This window comes from Oncorhynchus kisutch, linkage group LG17, assembly GCF_002021735.2.
Source record: "Oncorhynchus kisutch isolate 150728-3 linkage group LG17, Okis_V2, whole genome shotgun sequence".
NCBI classification, from domain to species: Eukaryota; Metazoa; Chordata; class Actinopteri; order Salmoniformes; family Salmonidae; genus Oncorhynchus; species Oncorhynchus kisutch.
In genome coordinates, this window is record NC_034190.2 from 53016350 (window position 1) to 53034312 (window position 17963).

General features: G+C 42.3%; 1 protein-coding gene across 9 annotated transcripts in view; it reads left to right on the plus strand.

Moving 5' to 3' along the window:
• Window positions 1-17963, plus strand: part of acot7 (acyl-CoA thioesterase 7) — a 71983-nt gene that overhangs the window by 45596 nt on the left and 8424 nt on the right. For 8 of the 9 annotated variants that reach the window (XM_031794061.1, XM_031794063.1, XM_031794060.1 and 5 more), the window contains one exon: window positions 3678-3862. In XM_031794061.1, coding sequence (XP_031649921.1) covers window positions 3678-3862 — 185 coding nt within the window. Of the gene's footprint in view, window positions 1-3677; window positions 3863-12679; window positions 12684-16520; window positions 16628-17963 lie in introns of those variants that run through there. The other variant, XM_031794059.1, reaches the window with a different exon arrangement.

Below are 17963 nucleotides of genomic sequence, written 5' to 3' on the forward strand. Positions count from 1 at the left end.
TTAATCCTATAAGAGTCTAAATCCTGTCTAAACCGGGGCTGGGGATACTACTAAGCTAAACTCAGCAAAAAAAGAAACGTCCCTTTTTCAGGGCCCTGTCTTTCAAAGATAATTCGTAAAAATCCAAATAACTTCACAGATCTTCATTGTAAAGGGTTTTAACACTGTTTCCCATGCTTGTTCAATGAACCATTAACAATTAATGAACCAGTGGAACAGTCGTTAAGACACTAACAGCTTACAGACGGTAGGCAATTAAGATCATAGTTATGAAAACTTAGGACACTAAAGAGGCCTTTCTACTGACTCTGAAAAACATCAAAAGAAAGATGCCCAGGGTCCCTGCTCATCTGCGTAAATGTGCCTTAGGCATGCTGCAAGGAGGCATGAGGACTGTAGATGTGGCCAGGGCAATAAATTGCAATGTCCGCATTGTGAGATGCCTAAGACAGCGCTACAGGGAGACAGGACGGACAGCTGATCGTCCTCGCAGTGGCAGACCACGTGTAACAACACCTGCACAGGATCGGTACATTCGAACATCACACCTGCGGGACAGGTACAGGATGGCAACAATAACTGCCTGAGTTACACCAGGAACGCACAATCCCTCCATCAGTGCTCAGACTGTCCGCAATAGGCTGAGAGAGGCTGGACTGAGGGCTTGTAGGCCTGTTGTAAGGCAGTTCCTCACCAGACATCACCGGCAACAACGTCGCCTATGGGCACAAATCCACTGTCCCTGGACCAGACAGGACTGGTAAAAAGTGCTCTTCATTGACAAATTGCGGTTTTGTCTCACCAGGGGTGATGGTTGGATTCGCGTTTATCGTCAAATAAATGAGCGTTACACCGAGACCTGTACTCTGGAGCAGGATCGATTTGGAGGTGGAGGGTCCGTCATTGTCTGGGGGCGGTGTGTCACAGCATCATCATCGGACTGAGCTTGTTGTAATTGCAAGCAATATCAACGCTGTGTGTTTACAGGGAAGACATCCTCCTCCCTCATGTGGTACCCTTCCTGCAGGCTCATCCTGACATGACCCTCCAGCATGACAATGCCACCAGCTATACTGCTCGTTCTGTGCATGATTTCCTGCAAGACAGGAATGTCAGTGTTCTGCCATGGCCAGCGAAAAGCCCGGATCTCAATCCCATTGAGCACGTCTGGGACCTGTTGAATCTGAGGGTGAGGGCTAGGGCCATTCCCTTCAGAAATGTACAGCAACTTGCAGATGCCTTGGTGGAAGAGTGGGGTAACATCTCACAGCAAGAACAGGCAAATCTGGTGCAGTCCATGAGGAGGAGATGCACTGCAGTACTTAATGCAGCTGGTGGCCACACCAGATACTGACTGTTACTTTTGATTTTGACCCCCCCCCCTTTGTTCAGGGACACATTATTCAATTTCTGTTAGTCACATGTCTGTGGAACTTGTTCAGTTTATGTCTCAGTTGTTGAATCTTGTTATGTTCATACAAATATTTACTCATGTTAAGTTTACTGAAAATAAACGCAGTTGACAGTGAGAGGACGTTTCTTTTTTTGATTCGTTTATATGGAATTGTTTTAAAAAGGTCGTACCAAGGATTATTTTGCTATTTGATTTAGAATTTTAACACCCCTTGAATTATAAAAAATATATATTTAAAAGTATTTGATGTTATACAAGCGCATTGAATAACAAATTCACTACATGGAACAACAGATAGTCTCTCCCCAAAAAATCGAAAGGAAGTTTGTTCTGAAGTATCTATCCTATATCTGAGCGATATAAGAAAGATCCGGAAACATTATTATTATATTTTGTTTTGTACATGTATTTAACCTCTTATTGTTGTCACTAAACAGTCTCCATATATACTGCCATTCATTTTTTAGACTGGTACCGGGGGACCTTGAGACGAGTCTTGTGAGGCCTACAACCGACATGTACGTTACGTGTTCACGAGAGTCTCACCTTCACACATAGGGGTCATATTAGTGTTTAGGCTAAACTGTTTGGGCGCTACAGACAATTTTAAGAGGAGGCCGATTTTCGGGTTGTGTCATGGTCTGACAAACACCACTCTTAACTCTGTGACCTTTCACCGCAGATGCGGAACTGTTACGTCGGCGGATGCGGTGGATTGAGACGCAGATATCTCTAACTTTAAACACAGAGATTTTGACGGGGATGTTTTTATGACGCTAATTCGATTTCTGCAGGGGCGCGGACATTGATCTTATGGGGTTGAAGGGTTTCATTGGGCTATTACTGGACTACTTTTGTGTTTGTCTCACTGTTTTTGTACTGACTAGAATCAGGACCGTTTGTAAGATCTAGGGTGAGTGTGTTTACCACTTGAGACCAGTACTAGACCCAAAGCAAAAACTATCAGAACTCGTGGTGCTGAGTTGAACCCCCCTGACTGTATAGACTGTATTTTCAGTAGTTCAGGCATTACAGGAGAGGCATGTCTCGTAAGGCTGTCTCTCTCATCTGGCCGAGTGTAATGGAAAAATAAAAGAGGTGAAATTGTGATGAGATCCAGAGTTGATAAGATCAAAGCGAGCAGACGTGAGAGGGAAACTTTGGATGACGAGTGTGGTTCCTGGCACGGTTGACGCACGTCTGTGCAAAGTCTCTGGTCTCAGTGCCAGCGGCAGATGTACTTTCTAGATATACTGCCTGTTTGGCCTTTCAGGTTCAAGTCCACATTTTTTGTATGCTTTCCGTTCAGTTTTATTGTGAATGGGCCTAGGTTTTGCACATTTGATGCGTTATTTTGAATGCAGCCATGTTGCAGATACATTGAAATGTTCATTAAAAAATAATGACTTTGAACAATAAAAACGACATTTTCCTTCTAAATACACCATAAAGTGGTCAACCAATAACGTTTTTCTTTTTTTACAGCACCGATTATATTCCGTGTCTATGTTCTCAACAAAGACCATTAGCAAAAACCAACCAGATTTAAATTCCCACTTAGTTGTCGTCTTGTGCCGGAGGATATGCTGCTGCTGTGAGCACTTTGTACTTGTTAAACATGGTTGGCTGAGATAAAAGTGAACAAGGATGAAAAACAAATAAGTCTTAATTATTCCCTGGGTGGATGGAACATGAAAAAAGTTGAGTTGTTCAGTGCTTAGAAATAAAGATGTGTTCTTTCTTTTCATGATATCTTTCACTCAGAGGCACAGGCATCAGATATTGTGTTGATATTGTCATTGAATGACTTTGTAATAAACATGTGACGAAGCCAGTGTTGTTGTTTTTCGGTCTTGCAAAGCCAAATTCGAAACTGTTGCCTGGCATCTTGGGACCTTCGACTTGTAATTCCTGTGCCTACTCATAGTTTGACTTTAATCTCTCGCAAATCTGAACAGGAACACAGGTTCAGAGGTCTAATTCACTTCCAGAACCCCGTACTTCAGCCAACTCGGACTATTATTGTCATACCATTGGCAACATTTTACTTATAGTAATGCACAGCATGTCCTAAATTGCTGTAATACTGACAAATCCTCTAGCCGCGGGATGTCTCAACTTCCCTTTGAAAATTGTCCACAAGGAGGTGGCGATTATTTATGTAGATATCACGTCAAATTTGCTATATGTGGTAATTGCATGCTGCAGTATTCCTGTTATGTTAGAGAGGTCCATTGATGAAATGTTCCCTCTTCGTCCCCAGGCTGTGTGGTAACTGTCTCGGGGAGGGCGACATTCGCCAGTAACAAGTCTATGGAGATCGAGGTGTTTGTGGACGCCGATCCTCTGATAGAGGCTGAGAAGGGGAAGTATCGGGCCGTCACAGCCTTCTTCACCTACATCTCCCTGGACAAGCAGGGCAAGCCTCTATCCATCCCCCCTATGAAGGTACTGTATAAATATAATTCTTAGAAAAGTGAATTGACTCCAACCCCATTGCTTGGTGCCTACCATAGATATAGAATTATGTTCTAGGAATTATATTTCTATGGTAGACACCAAACAGCAGGGTTGGAGTCAATTCCGTTTGAAATTCAGTCTGTTCAGGAAGTAAATTGAAATGCAATTCATGAATTTCCAATGGGCTAAGATTTTGTTTGTGGGCAGCCAGGATAATTTCAGCCCACAGCTGCAAACTGAATATGCATTGTCTTGTGTAAGTGACCAATTTAGTTGAGCACACTAATTGAAGACTTTCAGCCAACAAGTCCAGTGCCTGTATTCATAAAGCGTCTCTACAGTAGGAGTACTGATCTAGGATCAAGTGCCCCCTATCCTTGTAATCTTATTCATTGTGATCTATAAGGTGAAACTGATCATAAATCAGCACTCCCGTTTGAGACGCTTAATGAATACGGGCCCAGGAGAGTGTGGCAGTACATCTAAGGAGCTAAAAGGGTAATTCTTGAATTGCGGTAGCATTTGCGTCCCTCACCTTTGCAACCATGAAAAACACTTTAAACCTGTTTGGGAAAGGCGTGCCGCTAGCGGGACACCTCAACAACATCCGGTGAAATGGCAGAGCGCCAAATTCAAATTAAATTACTATAAATATGAAACTTTCATGAAATCACAAGTGCAATACATCAAAATAAAGCTTAACTTGTTGTTAATCCAGCCGCCATGTCAGATTTCAAAAAGGCTTTACGGCGAAAGCAAACAATGCGATTATCTGAGGACAGCGCCCAGCACACAAATGCATAACAAATCATTTTCAACCAGGGAGTTGCGACACGAAAGTCAGAAATAGCAATATAATATATGCCTTACCTTTGAAGGTCCCAGTTACATTACAAATGGTCCTTTTGTTCGATAATGTCCTTCTTTATATCCATAAAAACTCAGTTTAGCTGGCGCGCTTCAGTCAATAATCCACTCAGTTTCCCTCCATCAAAATGCATACAAAATTAATCCTAAACGTTACTAATAAACTTTTCCAAACAAGTCAAACAACATTTATAATCCAACCTTAGGTATCCTAATACGCAAATAAACAATACAATTAAGACGGAGAATAGTATGTTCATTACCGGAGATAAATAAGAAAGAATGCGCTTTCCTCCACGCGCTTGGAAACACTACAGCTAAAATGGGAGCCACCTAGAAAAACTACAATTTCTGGGTCATTTTTCCAAAAACCAGCCTGAAACTCTTTCTAAAGACTGTTGACATCTAGTGGATGCCCAGGGAACTGCAATTTGGGAGGACTTGGGCTTATAATTATAGTACTAGCCATTGAAAACAGTGGTAAGGAGAATTTTTTTTTTTGGGGGGGGGGATGGTTTGTCCTCTGGGTTTCACCTGCTATATCAGTTCTGTTATACTCACAGACATAATTTTTTCTATATCAGTTCTGTTATACTCACAGACATAATTTTTTCTATCTAATTCTACCATTCTATATGCATATCCTAGCTTCTGGGCCTGAGTAACAGGCAGTTTACTTTGGGCACGCTTTTCATCCGGACGTGAAAATATTTCCCCCTATCCCAAATAGCTACACATCGTACATGTTTTTGTTTACATTGGTCTGTTTATCAATGATAAAACGTAATGCATGTCATTTATACAGCAAAACTTTCTGTTTATGCATTGTTTAAAGCTAGAATCCTTAATTGGTGAAATGGCCACGTCAGTTTGGGATATTATACAACAACAAAGAAGTTACTGCAAACAACAAACACCGTTTTCTTCCCCTCTGACGTCACTGCACGAGCGATAGAACAGCACAATATGGACTGCAATTTTTACCTCGATGCGTGACGCTCCCCACCTTTGCTTCGTCAACAAAACAATAACTACGGCCATGGGGCGGACTGTAGTGCTGTTTTCCCCTACTGCGGATTCCATCTTTAAAGTACTTAGAGTAAGCCAATTTGCTTGTCCCAGTAGTGACCCAGTAGAGTTGTATAGTGACATGTTTCGGGGATTTTGAGATCTATTGAGATTTAGATATCTATTATTTGTTTATGATAGAAAGTAAACAAACTACTTGTATATATTGTATAGATCATCAATAAAAAGAAAGACGCCTATTAAAATAACTTGTTTTTACAAATATCATGTGTCCCAAAGTTTAATGTCATTTGGTGTGAACGCCTTGAAAATGACAACAATTACAAAGATATACAAGGATCTTTAGCGTTCCCTCAAGTAGCAAATTGTTATTGGGGGAGGGGTCTATATTTTTTAAAAGTATTAGCTAATCACACCCTTTTAGTCTGTCATACATTTGAGAATTCCATTGATAATTTGATCAAAAGTGTCATTTGGTGTTACTCAATTTAAATGAAGGGAAATTACATTGTGAGCAAAATTATTAATCATATCACTTTAGTAAATTATTTTTAAAGGGTTAATTAGGTTAGATTTGAGCATCTGTGGCCTCCATTTCAGAAAATCCTATTTTACCTCAAATGGATCATTGGTGTAACTGTCAAATGGTATAATCTCAGTTAACCCAGAACCAAAGACTTGCGTAATTGGTCAGATGCTCGATTAAGTTCTGGGTCCATACGTGTTAAGAGAAGAGACAAAACGAGGATCGGAACCTGGAACGAAGAGCTCCACCCTCTCTCTTGGCAAGTTAGGGGCAGGCCAAATGTCCCCTCCCCTTCCCGAAATGTAAAAGATGCTAACACCTGGGAAACTAATACTGCTCATTATCGCACACATCCTGTGGTATCATGACAGACCTACATTACCATTTATGTTTACGTAGTCTGTCCGTGAGAGATTGTCATTGATGTTACTACTCCTACTGGTGACACAATGGTGTCAAAATGGTAAAACATATTTCAAGTCATTAAGCTGCCATATTAGTTGATTTAGAATGGGAATATATACCCAAATACATGTAATTATTATTTTGTTGTTGAGAAAATTGAAGTTAAAATTATTATTTTTTAATGCCATGCGCAAATGCCACTGCAATTCAAGAACGATGCAAAAGGCAGATGGAGTACATTGGTTTTTCCTGTGTTGTTTCTTTGAAAATAGGCTGGAATGGAAAATGTGCAAGATGAAAGGCTTGCAAGTTAGTTTTGATAAAAGCAAAGTGCGGAAATGAATTGATGTGGCGGTGTGTGTGATGCGCACTGTAGGTAATACAGAGCTTACCCCCCACACACACACACACCTATCCGTAGCCACTCTGCTCTGTGTCGTTCTCTGTCTTGCTTTTACTACTATGCCAAGGGGATTGTAATACCACCAGTATACACTCCACCCTTTTGGAAAGGAACACCATCTGTCCTTCACAGACTGCATCCCTAGCCTAGACACTTCCTAGCCACATCAGAAAGGCAGAACTGAACCCCCTCCCTTTAGTCTCCCTTCTCAGTAAGCACACATTTCCATTTCAGACAAACCTCTCTGGCTTTAGCATTGTCCTTTGTGCATTAATCAGCTAGGTTACCATTTTAGACGGTGTTTCAGATCCTGATCACAAGGCCTTTGTTTTCAGGGAGACCGACGAGTGACGTCGAACATGATTGTAATCTCTGGTGCACGCTTGCTTTTAAAACGCTTTTAAAAATATCCATCTCTTTTAAGAATTAGGCCAAATGAGGCTGCCAGTGCTCCTGTGCTGAGTCATCACATTACTGGCAAAAACAATAACAAACATAACATTGTAGATTTCAGTGGCCCATTATGTATATTCCTCATGATACACTAATAGTAATAGTAATAAATCAATATCAGTCAATCAGTGCTAACAAGGAAGATAACATCGTTGGGGATGAGGGGTCGTAATGAAGACTTTTGATGGCTTGGCCGAGCGCTCCAACGACGGACGGTGTACCCATCCGTACACCATTGATCTGAACATTTCTATTCCTAGCAATCCCACTGAGCCCCAGAGGCTGGCATCACGTGCAAGAGGAAACGTGTAACGTGTATCACTACAATCAACACCACGGCTGATTTGAAATGAAATTCATATGGGCAATTTTTTGGGTTGATCCGCTATCTCCTGGAAGAAGTCCCTTTGTTTTCTAGGTCTTGGCTATCATAATGGATTTGGCACAATATAAGCTGAAAACAAAACAAATCATCAAACTCATGAAAAGACTAAATAAACGGACAGTTTGTGTGTGTGTGTGTGTGTGTGTGTGTGTGTGTGTGTGTGTGTGTGTGTGTGTGTGTGTGTGTGTGTGTGTGCGAATTCTGGCCTTTGTGTGTTCTTACTCAGGGCACTGAACCATGTGCAATTTGAGCAAAAAGAGTGGAGTTGACTCGGTACTGAAATAACATCACAACGCAGTGTTTTGGTTGCCGTTCACTCAGGGTCTATAAAAATAATATGAACATTGGCTGAACAAATGTCAACGTCTCCTTCTGTAATTGCACTTGTCACGTTGTGACCGATTACACATGTTCCAACACTATAAATAGCCCATCGACAGGCCTCCGCCTGACATTTTTTGGCTCCAGGTAATTTTTGCTCTCTCAAGTGAAAAATCTCTGCCGTCTATTTTTAGCCTTTCCATTTTTAGCTCCGCAGGGAGGGGGGAGTGTGTGTGTGTGTGGGGGGGGGGGGGGGGTAGTTGGGATTGGCTGCTAGTGTCTGTGGATAGGCGGAGGAGGGGAGCGGAGAGGGGGGAGAATCAGCCTCAGCATCAGTACCCTTGAACATGGCCACAGTAAGAAAATAGTGAAAATGAGTCAAAGACTAACTGACTATGTGTCCCTGAAGTACGTTGTGTTTCCATGGAGCCAGGAGTGGTATGCCCATGTATTAGGCTCTCCTCTCTGTACAGATGGGAGATACTGGGCAAAGAGCAGACTGAACTCATTGGACAGACATTGACTTTTTTATATTTGATTTTTGCACCTCCAAGTATGATATATTACGTTACAAATGCAATAATGGTCTGGTTATTTAAGACAGAAACAAAATGATGGAGGTCGGATGGGTGGGCATATACCATCTAGCAATCCAAAGGTTACATGTTGGAGTCGCGTTGGGGACAACTGTAACATTTTAGCTAAACCTTCCCCTAACCTTTTTCCTTAACTTAATTCACCTAACCTGCTATGTAAATTATCCTAATCTTTGTTATTAGTTCTCCTAACCTTTTAAGTAAATTCTCCTAACTTTTGTCATTTGTTCAGCTAACTAAAAATGTACCTCCTAAGCAGCCTGGTTTCAGAAAAAGATGTATAATACTATAATACGAATGATAAGTTACTTCATCCAATTTGGATGATATTGTACGACCACTTTTTAATTCATGACGTGACCTAACGTCAAGTAATATATCATACTAAATGGAGGGAACTAATTTACATACCAAATCCTACAAATTTCCCTGAGGCCAAGTTGCAAAGAGATTAAGAAACATTTTGTGATTGAGAGACAGAGAGCTGGAGGGCGAGAGAGAGAGAGATGGAGAGAAAGGTGAGGAAAAAGAGGAAGGGAAAGAGAGAGAGAAAGAGAAAGATGGAGAGAAAGAGAGAGATGGAGAGGGAGAGAATAAAGATGGAGAGAAAGATTGGGCGAAAGGAAGAGGAGGAGGAAAAGGAGAGAGTGACTTGACAGCCCTGGGTTTTTACTCCTCTTTCTGGCTCCCTCCATCCCTCCCTGCCTCCCTCCATCCCTCCCTGCCTCACTCCATCCCTCCCTGCCTCACTCCATCCCTCCCTGCCTCACTCCATCCTGCTACAGTGCTGGCATAGTCTCAGCTGGCCCCTTTGACATGAAAACAAGCAGGGTTGTCATGGCAACCTCCACTAGATCACATGAAGCAGCCTGCAATTATTTTTAGATGCCTCCCATTGAACATGATCATCAACCAGTTAATGGCTGTGCCCATGTCAGGATTGTACCTCAACAATGTTTCGAAACAATAATTTTTTCAGGGTTAATAATATTCTCAAAGATATTTACTACCCCGTCAAGTCCACTGATCAAAGGTAGTGAGAACAAGTCGACTTGTAAAATAAGATCAATTTTGACGATGTGTGGATTGATGGCATATCATAGCGTATTCGATTCTAGAAGGGAGGGAATAGGGAATGAAAGTTGTTGGGATGAATCCCACCTCTGATTCGAATGAAAAGCCAACAGGGAGGATTTTGATTTTTCACTCAATGTGTTGTTTCATGTATTCCAGAAGCTTTTAATTGTGCAGCGTGACATCCATGCGAGGGTCGAAAGTCTGTATTTAGGTTTAGAGCTTTGCCACACAGTGTATTTGAAACTAAACACTATTTGGACTACAACAAATGCTAAGTTGAATAGTCAAAATGTCACCCTCTTTCTCAAATAACACACATACATACACACACACACACAAAAACACTATCCTTATGGGGAACAAAACATTTATTCCCATTCAAAATCCTATTTTCCTTAGCCTTAACCTTAACCTCTAAACCTACCCCTACCCCTAACCTTGAAACCTAAACCTCACCCCCAATCCCTAACCCTAATTCCAATTGTAATCCTCACCCTAAACCTAACCCCTAAAATAGCCTTTTTCCTTGTTGGGCCTGGCGAAATATTCCCCACTTGTCCGAATTTTCCTTGTTTTACTATCCTTGTGAGGACTTCTGGTCCCCACACCTAGGACATCATCCAACCACATACCACTAGTGCAGATGGCTATTATTTTTCTCTCACTGGTTAGTTACTGTTTAGAGCCACTGTTCAGGCGAGGGTGGCATTTGGCATGTCACTGATGCCTGTGACTGCTCCAATAACAGGCCATGCCAACACAGCGGAGCCCTCTGGCATTTCTCTGGCACCCTCTGAGCTGGCCTCCCTCCACCCTGGGTGCCAAGTTTATGCCACCGCATCCATCACCACCCTCTCAGTCTGTCTACAGCCTTCTCCTGCCCTCCTTTTAGACAGCTAACAGACAACTGATCTGTAGGTCTCAGTACTGGGGCTGTGTCTGAAATGGCTCCCTTTTCAAGGTATGTTGTGCTGCTTTTGGCAGCCCACACTCCAAAGGGTTATTTGCATATACAGTAAATCATTTTGAGCAGGCCCTGTTTTAGACTGCAGACGTTCTATGGGTTTGGGAGGTCATGGGAGTACTGGGACTGGTCTTTGAAATGGCACCCTATTCCCTTTGTAGTGCACTACTTTTGGCCAGAGCTCACATTCCCTTTGTATCACAGGATCCCAGTTTGTACCTTTACTGCTTGCCAGATCCAATGACTTTTTATTTAAGCACTCACCCACGATTGGGTGTTTTCAATTGGTTAATAGTTCATGAAGAGTTGGCTGGAGTTGGCTGGTCACATGGTCATCATCTCAATTACTTTTTAGATATACATTTATTTCATATAGCAGACACTCTTATCCAAGCACTTACCACCCCCATCTTGTACAGATGTCTTTAACAGCAAAGCAATTTTGCTGTAAATCTGTCTCTCTCTGCTCTCTCTTTTTCCCTCTCTCTCTCTCTCTCTCTGAGTGTCTATCCTTGAGTAACCTCAAGATAATGTTATATTATGCAGGACCCAGTCGCTCTCAGGCCAGTTACAAAGGCCTAATGCCAGAGGCTAATTGACCCATTATGGACGCAACAAACCACTCACAGTACAAGACCCCTTTTTGTCTCTGACACTACAGTAGCCTATATTAGTAGTATATACCTTGAAACCCAGCAACAGCAGGCACGTAATGGCTACCCATACAGGACTAGCCATTTCATATCATCGACATACAGTTGAAGTCAGAAGTTTACATACACTTAGGTTGGAATCATTAAAACTCATTTTTCAACCACTCCACAAATGTCTTGTTAACAAACTATAGGTTAGGCAAGTCGGTTAGGACATTTACTTTGTGCATGACACAAGTTATTTTTCCAACAATTGTTTACAGACAGATTATTTCACTGATAATTCACTGTATCACAATTCCAGTGGGTCAGAAGTTTACATACACTAAGTTGACTGTGCCTTTAAACAACTTGGAAAATTCCAGAAAATTACCTCATGGCTTTAGAAGCTTCTAATAGGCTAATTGAAATCATTTGAGCCAATTGGAGGTGAACCTGTGGATGTATTTCATGGCCTACCTTCAAACTCAGTGCCTCTTTGCCTGACATCATACGAAAATCAAAAGAAATCAGCCAAGACCTCAGAAAAAAAATTATAGACCTCCACAAGTCTGGTTCATCCTTGGGAGCAATTTCCAAATGCCTGAAAGTACCACGTTCATCGGTACAAACAATAGTACGCAAGTATAAACACCATGGGACCACGCAGCCGTCATACCGCTCAGGAAGGAGACACGTTATGTCTCCTAGAGATGAACTTACTTTGGTGCGAAAAGTGCAAATCAATCCCAGAACAACAGCAAAGGACCTTGTGAAGATGCTGGAGGAAACCGGTACAAAAGTACCGAAAGACTGCTCAGCAAGGAGGAAGCCACTGCTCCAAAACCACCATAAAAATGCCAGACTATGGTTTGCAACTGCACATGGGGACAAAGATGGTACTTTCTGGAGAAATGTCCTCTGGTCTGATGAAACAAAAATAGAACTGTTTGGCCATAATGACCATCGTTATGTTTGAAGGAAAAAGGGGGAGGCTTGCAAGCCGAAGTACCATCCCAACATCATGTGGGGGTGCTTTGCTGCAGGAGGGACTGGTGCACGTCACAAAATAGATGGCATCATGAGGGAGGAAAATTATGTGGATATATTGAAGCAACATCTCAAGACATCATTCAGGAAGTTAAAGCTTGGTTGCAAATGGGTCTTTCAAATGGACAATGACCCCAAGCATACTTCCAAAGTTGTGGCAAAATGGCTTAAGGACAACAAAGTCACGGTATTGGAGTGGCCATCACAAAGCCCTGACCTCAATCCCATAGAAAATGTGTGTGTTAGAACTGAAAAAGCTTGTGCGAGCAAGGAGGCCTACAAACCTGACTCAGTTACACCAGCTCTGTCAGGAGGAATGGGCCACAATTCACCCAACTTATTTTGGGAATCTTGTGGAAGGCTAACCGAAACATTTGACCAAACTTAAACAATTTAAAGGCAATGCTACTGTTAGGTTCTTATTTTTCAGAATAAATTACTCACGGACACTAGAGAAGCTTTAACCGCGTTTAATTCTTCCCAAAGGTTCTGTACAGCTGTATTTAGACACCAAAACATTTCTCTTCATCACAGTTATATACATCCTACTTAAGACACGCCTTCTCTCCAGTCCTTACATCTTATGGTTCAACAGAAAGAGGGTAACAGAATATCAAACCCTTATTACTCCCTTAAGGGAATCTGTCCTCACCCCCTGACCTCAACCCCTCCTTCATCTAATCCACAGATGTCCATCTGTCTCCCCTGTATCAACTGTCTCCCCTGCTCTGCTCCTGTCCCCCAACACATTCCAACACATTCCACAGCTATCTGTCTTTCTACAGAGGCCCAGTCTCTTTCTCCTTTGATTCTATGCTTCTTTCCTCTCATTTATTTCATATCTCAATGTTCAAAATGTCGAATCCAACACTACCAAATACTAATTGAGTGTACGTAAACTTCTGACCCACTGGGAATGTGATGAAAGAAATAAAAGCTGAAATAAATCATTCTCTCTACTATTAAAATAAACTGGTGATCCTAACTGACCTAAGACAGGGACTTTTCACTAGGATTAGATGCCAGGAACTGTGAAAAACGGAGTTTAAATGTACTTGGCTAAGGTGTCTGTAAACTTCTGACTTCAACTGTATATTGTAGTGAACTCATTTTTAAAGTCTACTGTTGAAACAAAAATTGCTGTGTCCTGCAAAAAAGGGAGGTGAGTGGACCACTGAATTGTGCATCATGCGATGTAGTTGTTTTCGGTTAGTATGTAAATTGTTGTTTTGGGACAATGCAATAAGCTTTTTCACAGTGAATAGCATTCTCTTTGTTTGCTATTGCAAGTGAGACTTCAGAGGTGACAGATTTGATGGGGGGGGGGTGGAAACTGAAAGGAAGGAAACTGATTTGAAAGCGGTCAGTTAGAGGGAGAGGGAAGAAGTCCCGCAGCGCTAGTAAAATGGAACCGCGCGTCTAGCGCTTCCAACTGACTGAACATGGTGTATTGAGGCTGATTTGAGAAGCCATTGAAATTCAATGAGCGCAGCTACGTGGGCAGTTAAGGAAAAACAAGACAAAGGGGAGATATTGTGGCTGACCACATAGTCCTGTATTTGGAGTTCGTAGCTGAGGAGAGCACTGTCTAAAATTCAGGGATGTTGTTAAAGAATCCTGTTCTCTTTCAAAAGTCGGGGTATTTTATGAAAGAATCTGAGAAGGTATGAAATATATGTGTAACAGACCTTCATTAAGCCTTGCGAGCTCACTCAAGCACTGTATTTGAAATGATTTCAAATCCTATTTGAACCCAGATCTGATTTTTGATTTGATTTAACCTTGATGTGTATTGATTGCCTTAAACAAAGATACAAACCACAACACAGTAGTGGTTTGGTCTGTCCTATAAAAACATGAATATACAGTGCCTTGCGAAAGTATTCGGCCCCCTTGAACTTTGCGACCTTTTTCCACATTTCAGGCTTCAAACATAAAGATATAAAACTGTATTTTTTTGTGAAGAATCAACAACAAGTGGGACACAATCATGAAGTGGAACGACATTTATTGGATATTTCAAACTTTTTTAACAAATCAAAAACGGAAAAATTGGGCGTGCAAAATTATTCAGCCCCTTTACTTTCAGTGCAGCAAACTCTCTCCAGAAGTTCACTGAGGATCTCTGAATGATCCAATGTTGACCTAAATGACTAATGATGATAAATACAATCCACCTGTGTGTAATCAAGTCTCCGTATAAATGCACCTGCACTGTGATAGTCTCAGAGGTCCGTTAAAAGCGCAGAGAGCATCATGAAGAACAAGGAACACACCAGGCAGGTCCGAGATACTGTTGTGAAGAAGTTTAAAGCCGGATTTGGATACAAAAATATTTCCCAAGCTTTAAACATCCCAAGGAGCACTGTGCAAGCGATAATATTGAAATGGAAGGAGTATCAGACCACTGCAAATCTACCAAGACCTGGCCGTCCCTCTAAACTTTCAGCTCATACAAGGAGAAGACTGATCAAAGATGCAGCCAAGAGGCCCATGATCACTCTGGATGAACTGCAGAGATCTACAGCTGAGGTGGGAGACTCTGTCCATAGGACAACAATCAGTCGTATATTGCACAAATCTGTCCTTTATGGAAGAGTGGCAAGAAGAAAGCCATTTCTTAAAGATATCCATAAAAAGTGTCGTTTATTGTTTGCCACAAGCCACCTGGGAGACACACCAAACATGTGGAAGAAGGTGCTCTGGTCAGATGAAACCAAAATTGAACTTTTTGGCAACAATGCAAAACGTTATGTTTGGCGTAAAAGCAACACAGCTCATCACCCTGAACACACCATCCCCACTGTCAAACATGGTGGTGGCAGCATCATGGTTTGGGCCTGCTTTTCTTCAGCAGGGACAGGGAAGATGGTTAAAATTGATGGGAAGATGGATGGAGCCAAATACAGGACCATTCTGGAAGAAAACCTGATGGAGTCTGCAAAAGACCTGAGACTGGGTCGGAGATTTGTCTTCCAACAAGGCAATGCTCCAAAACATAAAGCAAAATCTACAATGGAATGGTTCAAAAATAAACATATCCAGGTGTTAGAATGGCCAAGTCAAAGTCCAGACCTGAATCCAATCGAGAATCTGTGGAAAGAACTGAAAACTGCTGTTCACAAATGCTCTCCATCCAACCTCACTGAGCTCGAGCTGTTTTGCAAGGAGGAATGGGAAAAAATGTCAGTCTCTCGATGTGCAAAACTGATAGAGACATACCCCAAGCAACTTACAGCTGTAATCGCAGCAAAAGGTGGCGTTACAAAGTATTAACTTAAGGGGGCCGAATAATTTTGCACGCCCAATTTTTCCGTTTTTGATTTGTTAAAAAAGTTTGAAATATCCAATAAATGTCGTTCCACTTCATGATTGTGTCCCACTTGTTGTTGATTCTTCACAAAAAAATACAGTTTTATATCTTTATGTTTGAAGCCTGAAATGTGGCAAAAGGTCGCAAAGTTCAAGGGGGCCGAATACTTTCGCAAGGCACTGTAGTTAAGCAATAAGGCCAGAGAGGGTGTGATATATGGCCAATATACCACGGCTAAGGGCTGTTCTTAGGCACGGCGCCACGCGAAGTGCTTGGATACAGCCCTTAGCCGTGGTATATTGGCCATATACCACAAATCCTAGAGGTGCCTTATTGCTATTATAAACTGGTTCCCAACGTAATTAGAGCAATAAAAATAAATGTTTTGTCATACCTGTGGTATACGGTGTGATATACAACGGCTGTCAGCCAATCAGAATTCATTTAGCAGTTTACCACTCCTTTTACTACCAGACCAGATTGCTGTCCGTCATAAGCGTTCATAAAACAGATGAATATCATCTGAAAAATATGGGAAATGCCTCTTGAACGTTATAAAGGGGATTGTTGTGACTGAATAATTTTCTAATCGTGACATCTACATGTGTGGGGGGTTAAACAGTAGAAGGAGATGGTGGTGCAGCGTTATCATTGGTGATTAGGACAAAGCCACAGAGGGAATACCAAACGATGCAGAGACACAGAAAGGATATTTAGCCGAGCACTGGCGTGTCTCATGTAGTTATGCAAATGCACATCAATGGGTGCACAAACACATGCACGCACACACTCACATAGACATGCACACACACACACATGGACGATGATGCATGTCAAATCAAATCAAAGTTTAACATGTACACACACACACACACACTCTCTCTCTCTCTCTCTCTCTCTCTCTCTCTCTCTGTCCCTGTCTCACACACACTCACACCTCAGTTTCCCATCCTCTCCATAATCATTTCCCCACCGATGACAAAACAATAGCGAGACACATTTCACACTGACTGTTATGAGCTACCTTGTACATTAACAACCGTCAGATCTAGATTTTAATTGGCTTCTCCCATTAGACAAAATGCCACATTATACCTGTTGTGAACTGCAGTGTCCTTTGTTACGTGTGTAATTAGACATAAAACCCAGAAAGAGGGAGCGAGGGAGAGAGAGAGAGCAAGAGAGAGAGGGAGAGAGAGAGAGAGAGAGAGAGGGAGCGTGAGAGAGTGAGGGAGGGAGGAAGAGAGAGAGAAAGAGAGAAGAGGGAGAGAGAGGTAGAGGAAGTGAGAGAGAGAGAGGTAGAGGAAGTGAGAGAGAGAGGGGTAGAGGGAGGGAGAGAGAGAGAGAGGTAGAGGAAGTGAGAGAGAGAGGGGTAGAGGGAGGGAGAGGTAGAGGAAGTGAGAGAGAGAGGGGTAGAGGGAGGGAGAGGTAGAGGAAGTGAGAGAGAGAGGGGTAGAGGGAGGGAGAGAGAGAGAGAGAGGAGGGAGAGAGAGAGAGAGAGAGGTAGAGGAAGTGAGAGAGAGAGGGGTAGAGGGAGAGAGAGGTAGAGGAAGTGAGAGAGAGAGGGGTAGAGGGAGGGAGAGGGAGAGAGAGGTAGAGGAAGTGAGAGAGAGAGGGGTAGAGGGAGAGAGAGGTAGAGGAAGTGAGAGAGAGAGAGGTAGAGGAAGTGAGAGAGAGAGGGGTAGAGGGAGGGAGAGAGAGAGGGGTAGAGGGAGGGAGAGAGGAGGGAGAGAGAGCGAGGGGTAGAGATGTTACAGTGCAGTGTTGTATCCTCCGCTGCATGCAAACAGCTTTAAGATAATACAAATAACAAGAAGGCATGTGGTGTATAAGATATACCACTTCTCAGACGTTCTTATCAGAAACACCTTACTGTAGAGTGAGTTCATACATTATTAGCTTGTGTATGTGATGCCTTGGGGGATTGAACCCACAATCTCTTTTTTGCCCGTGCTATGCACTTACCAACTGAGCCACACAGGACCAGGTGTATGTGTATGTGTATGTGTGGTGAGCCATCGTCTTGACAAAAGGTCGTGTTTGTTATATTCCCTAAGTCCTCCCTGCC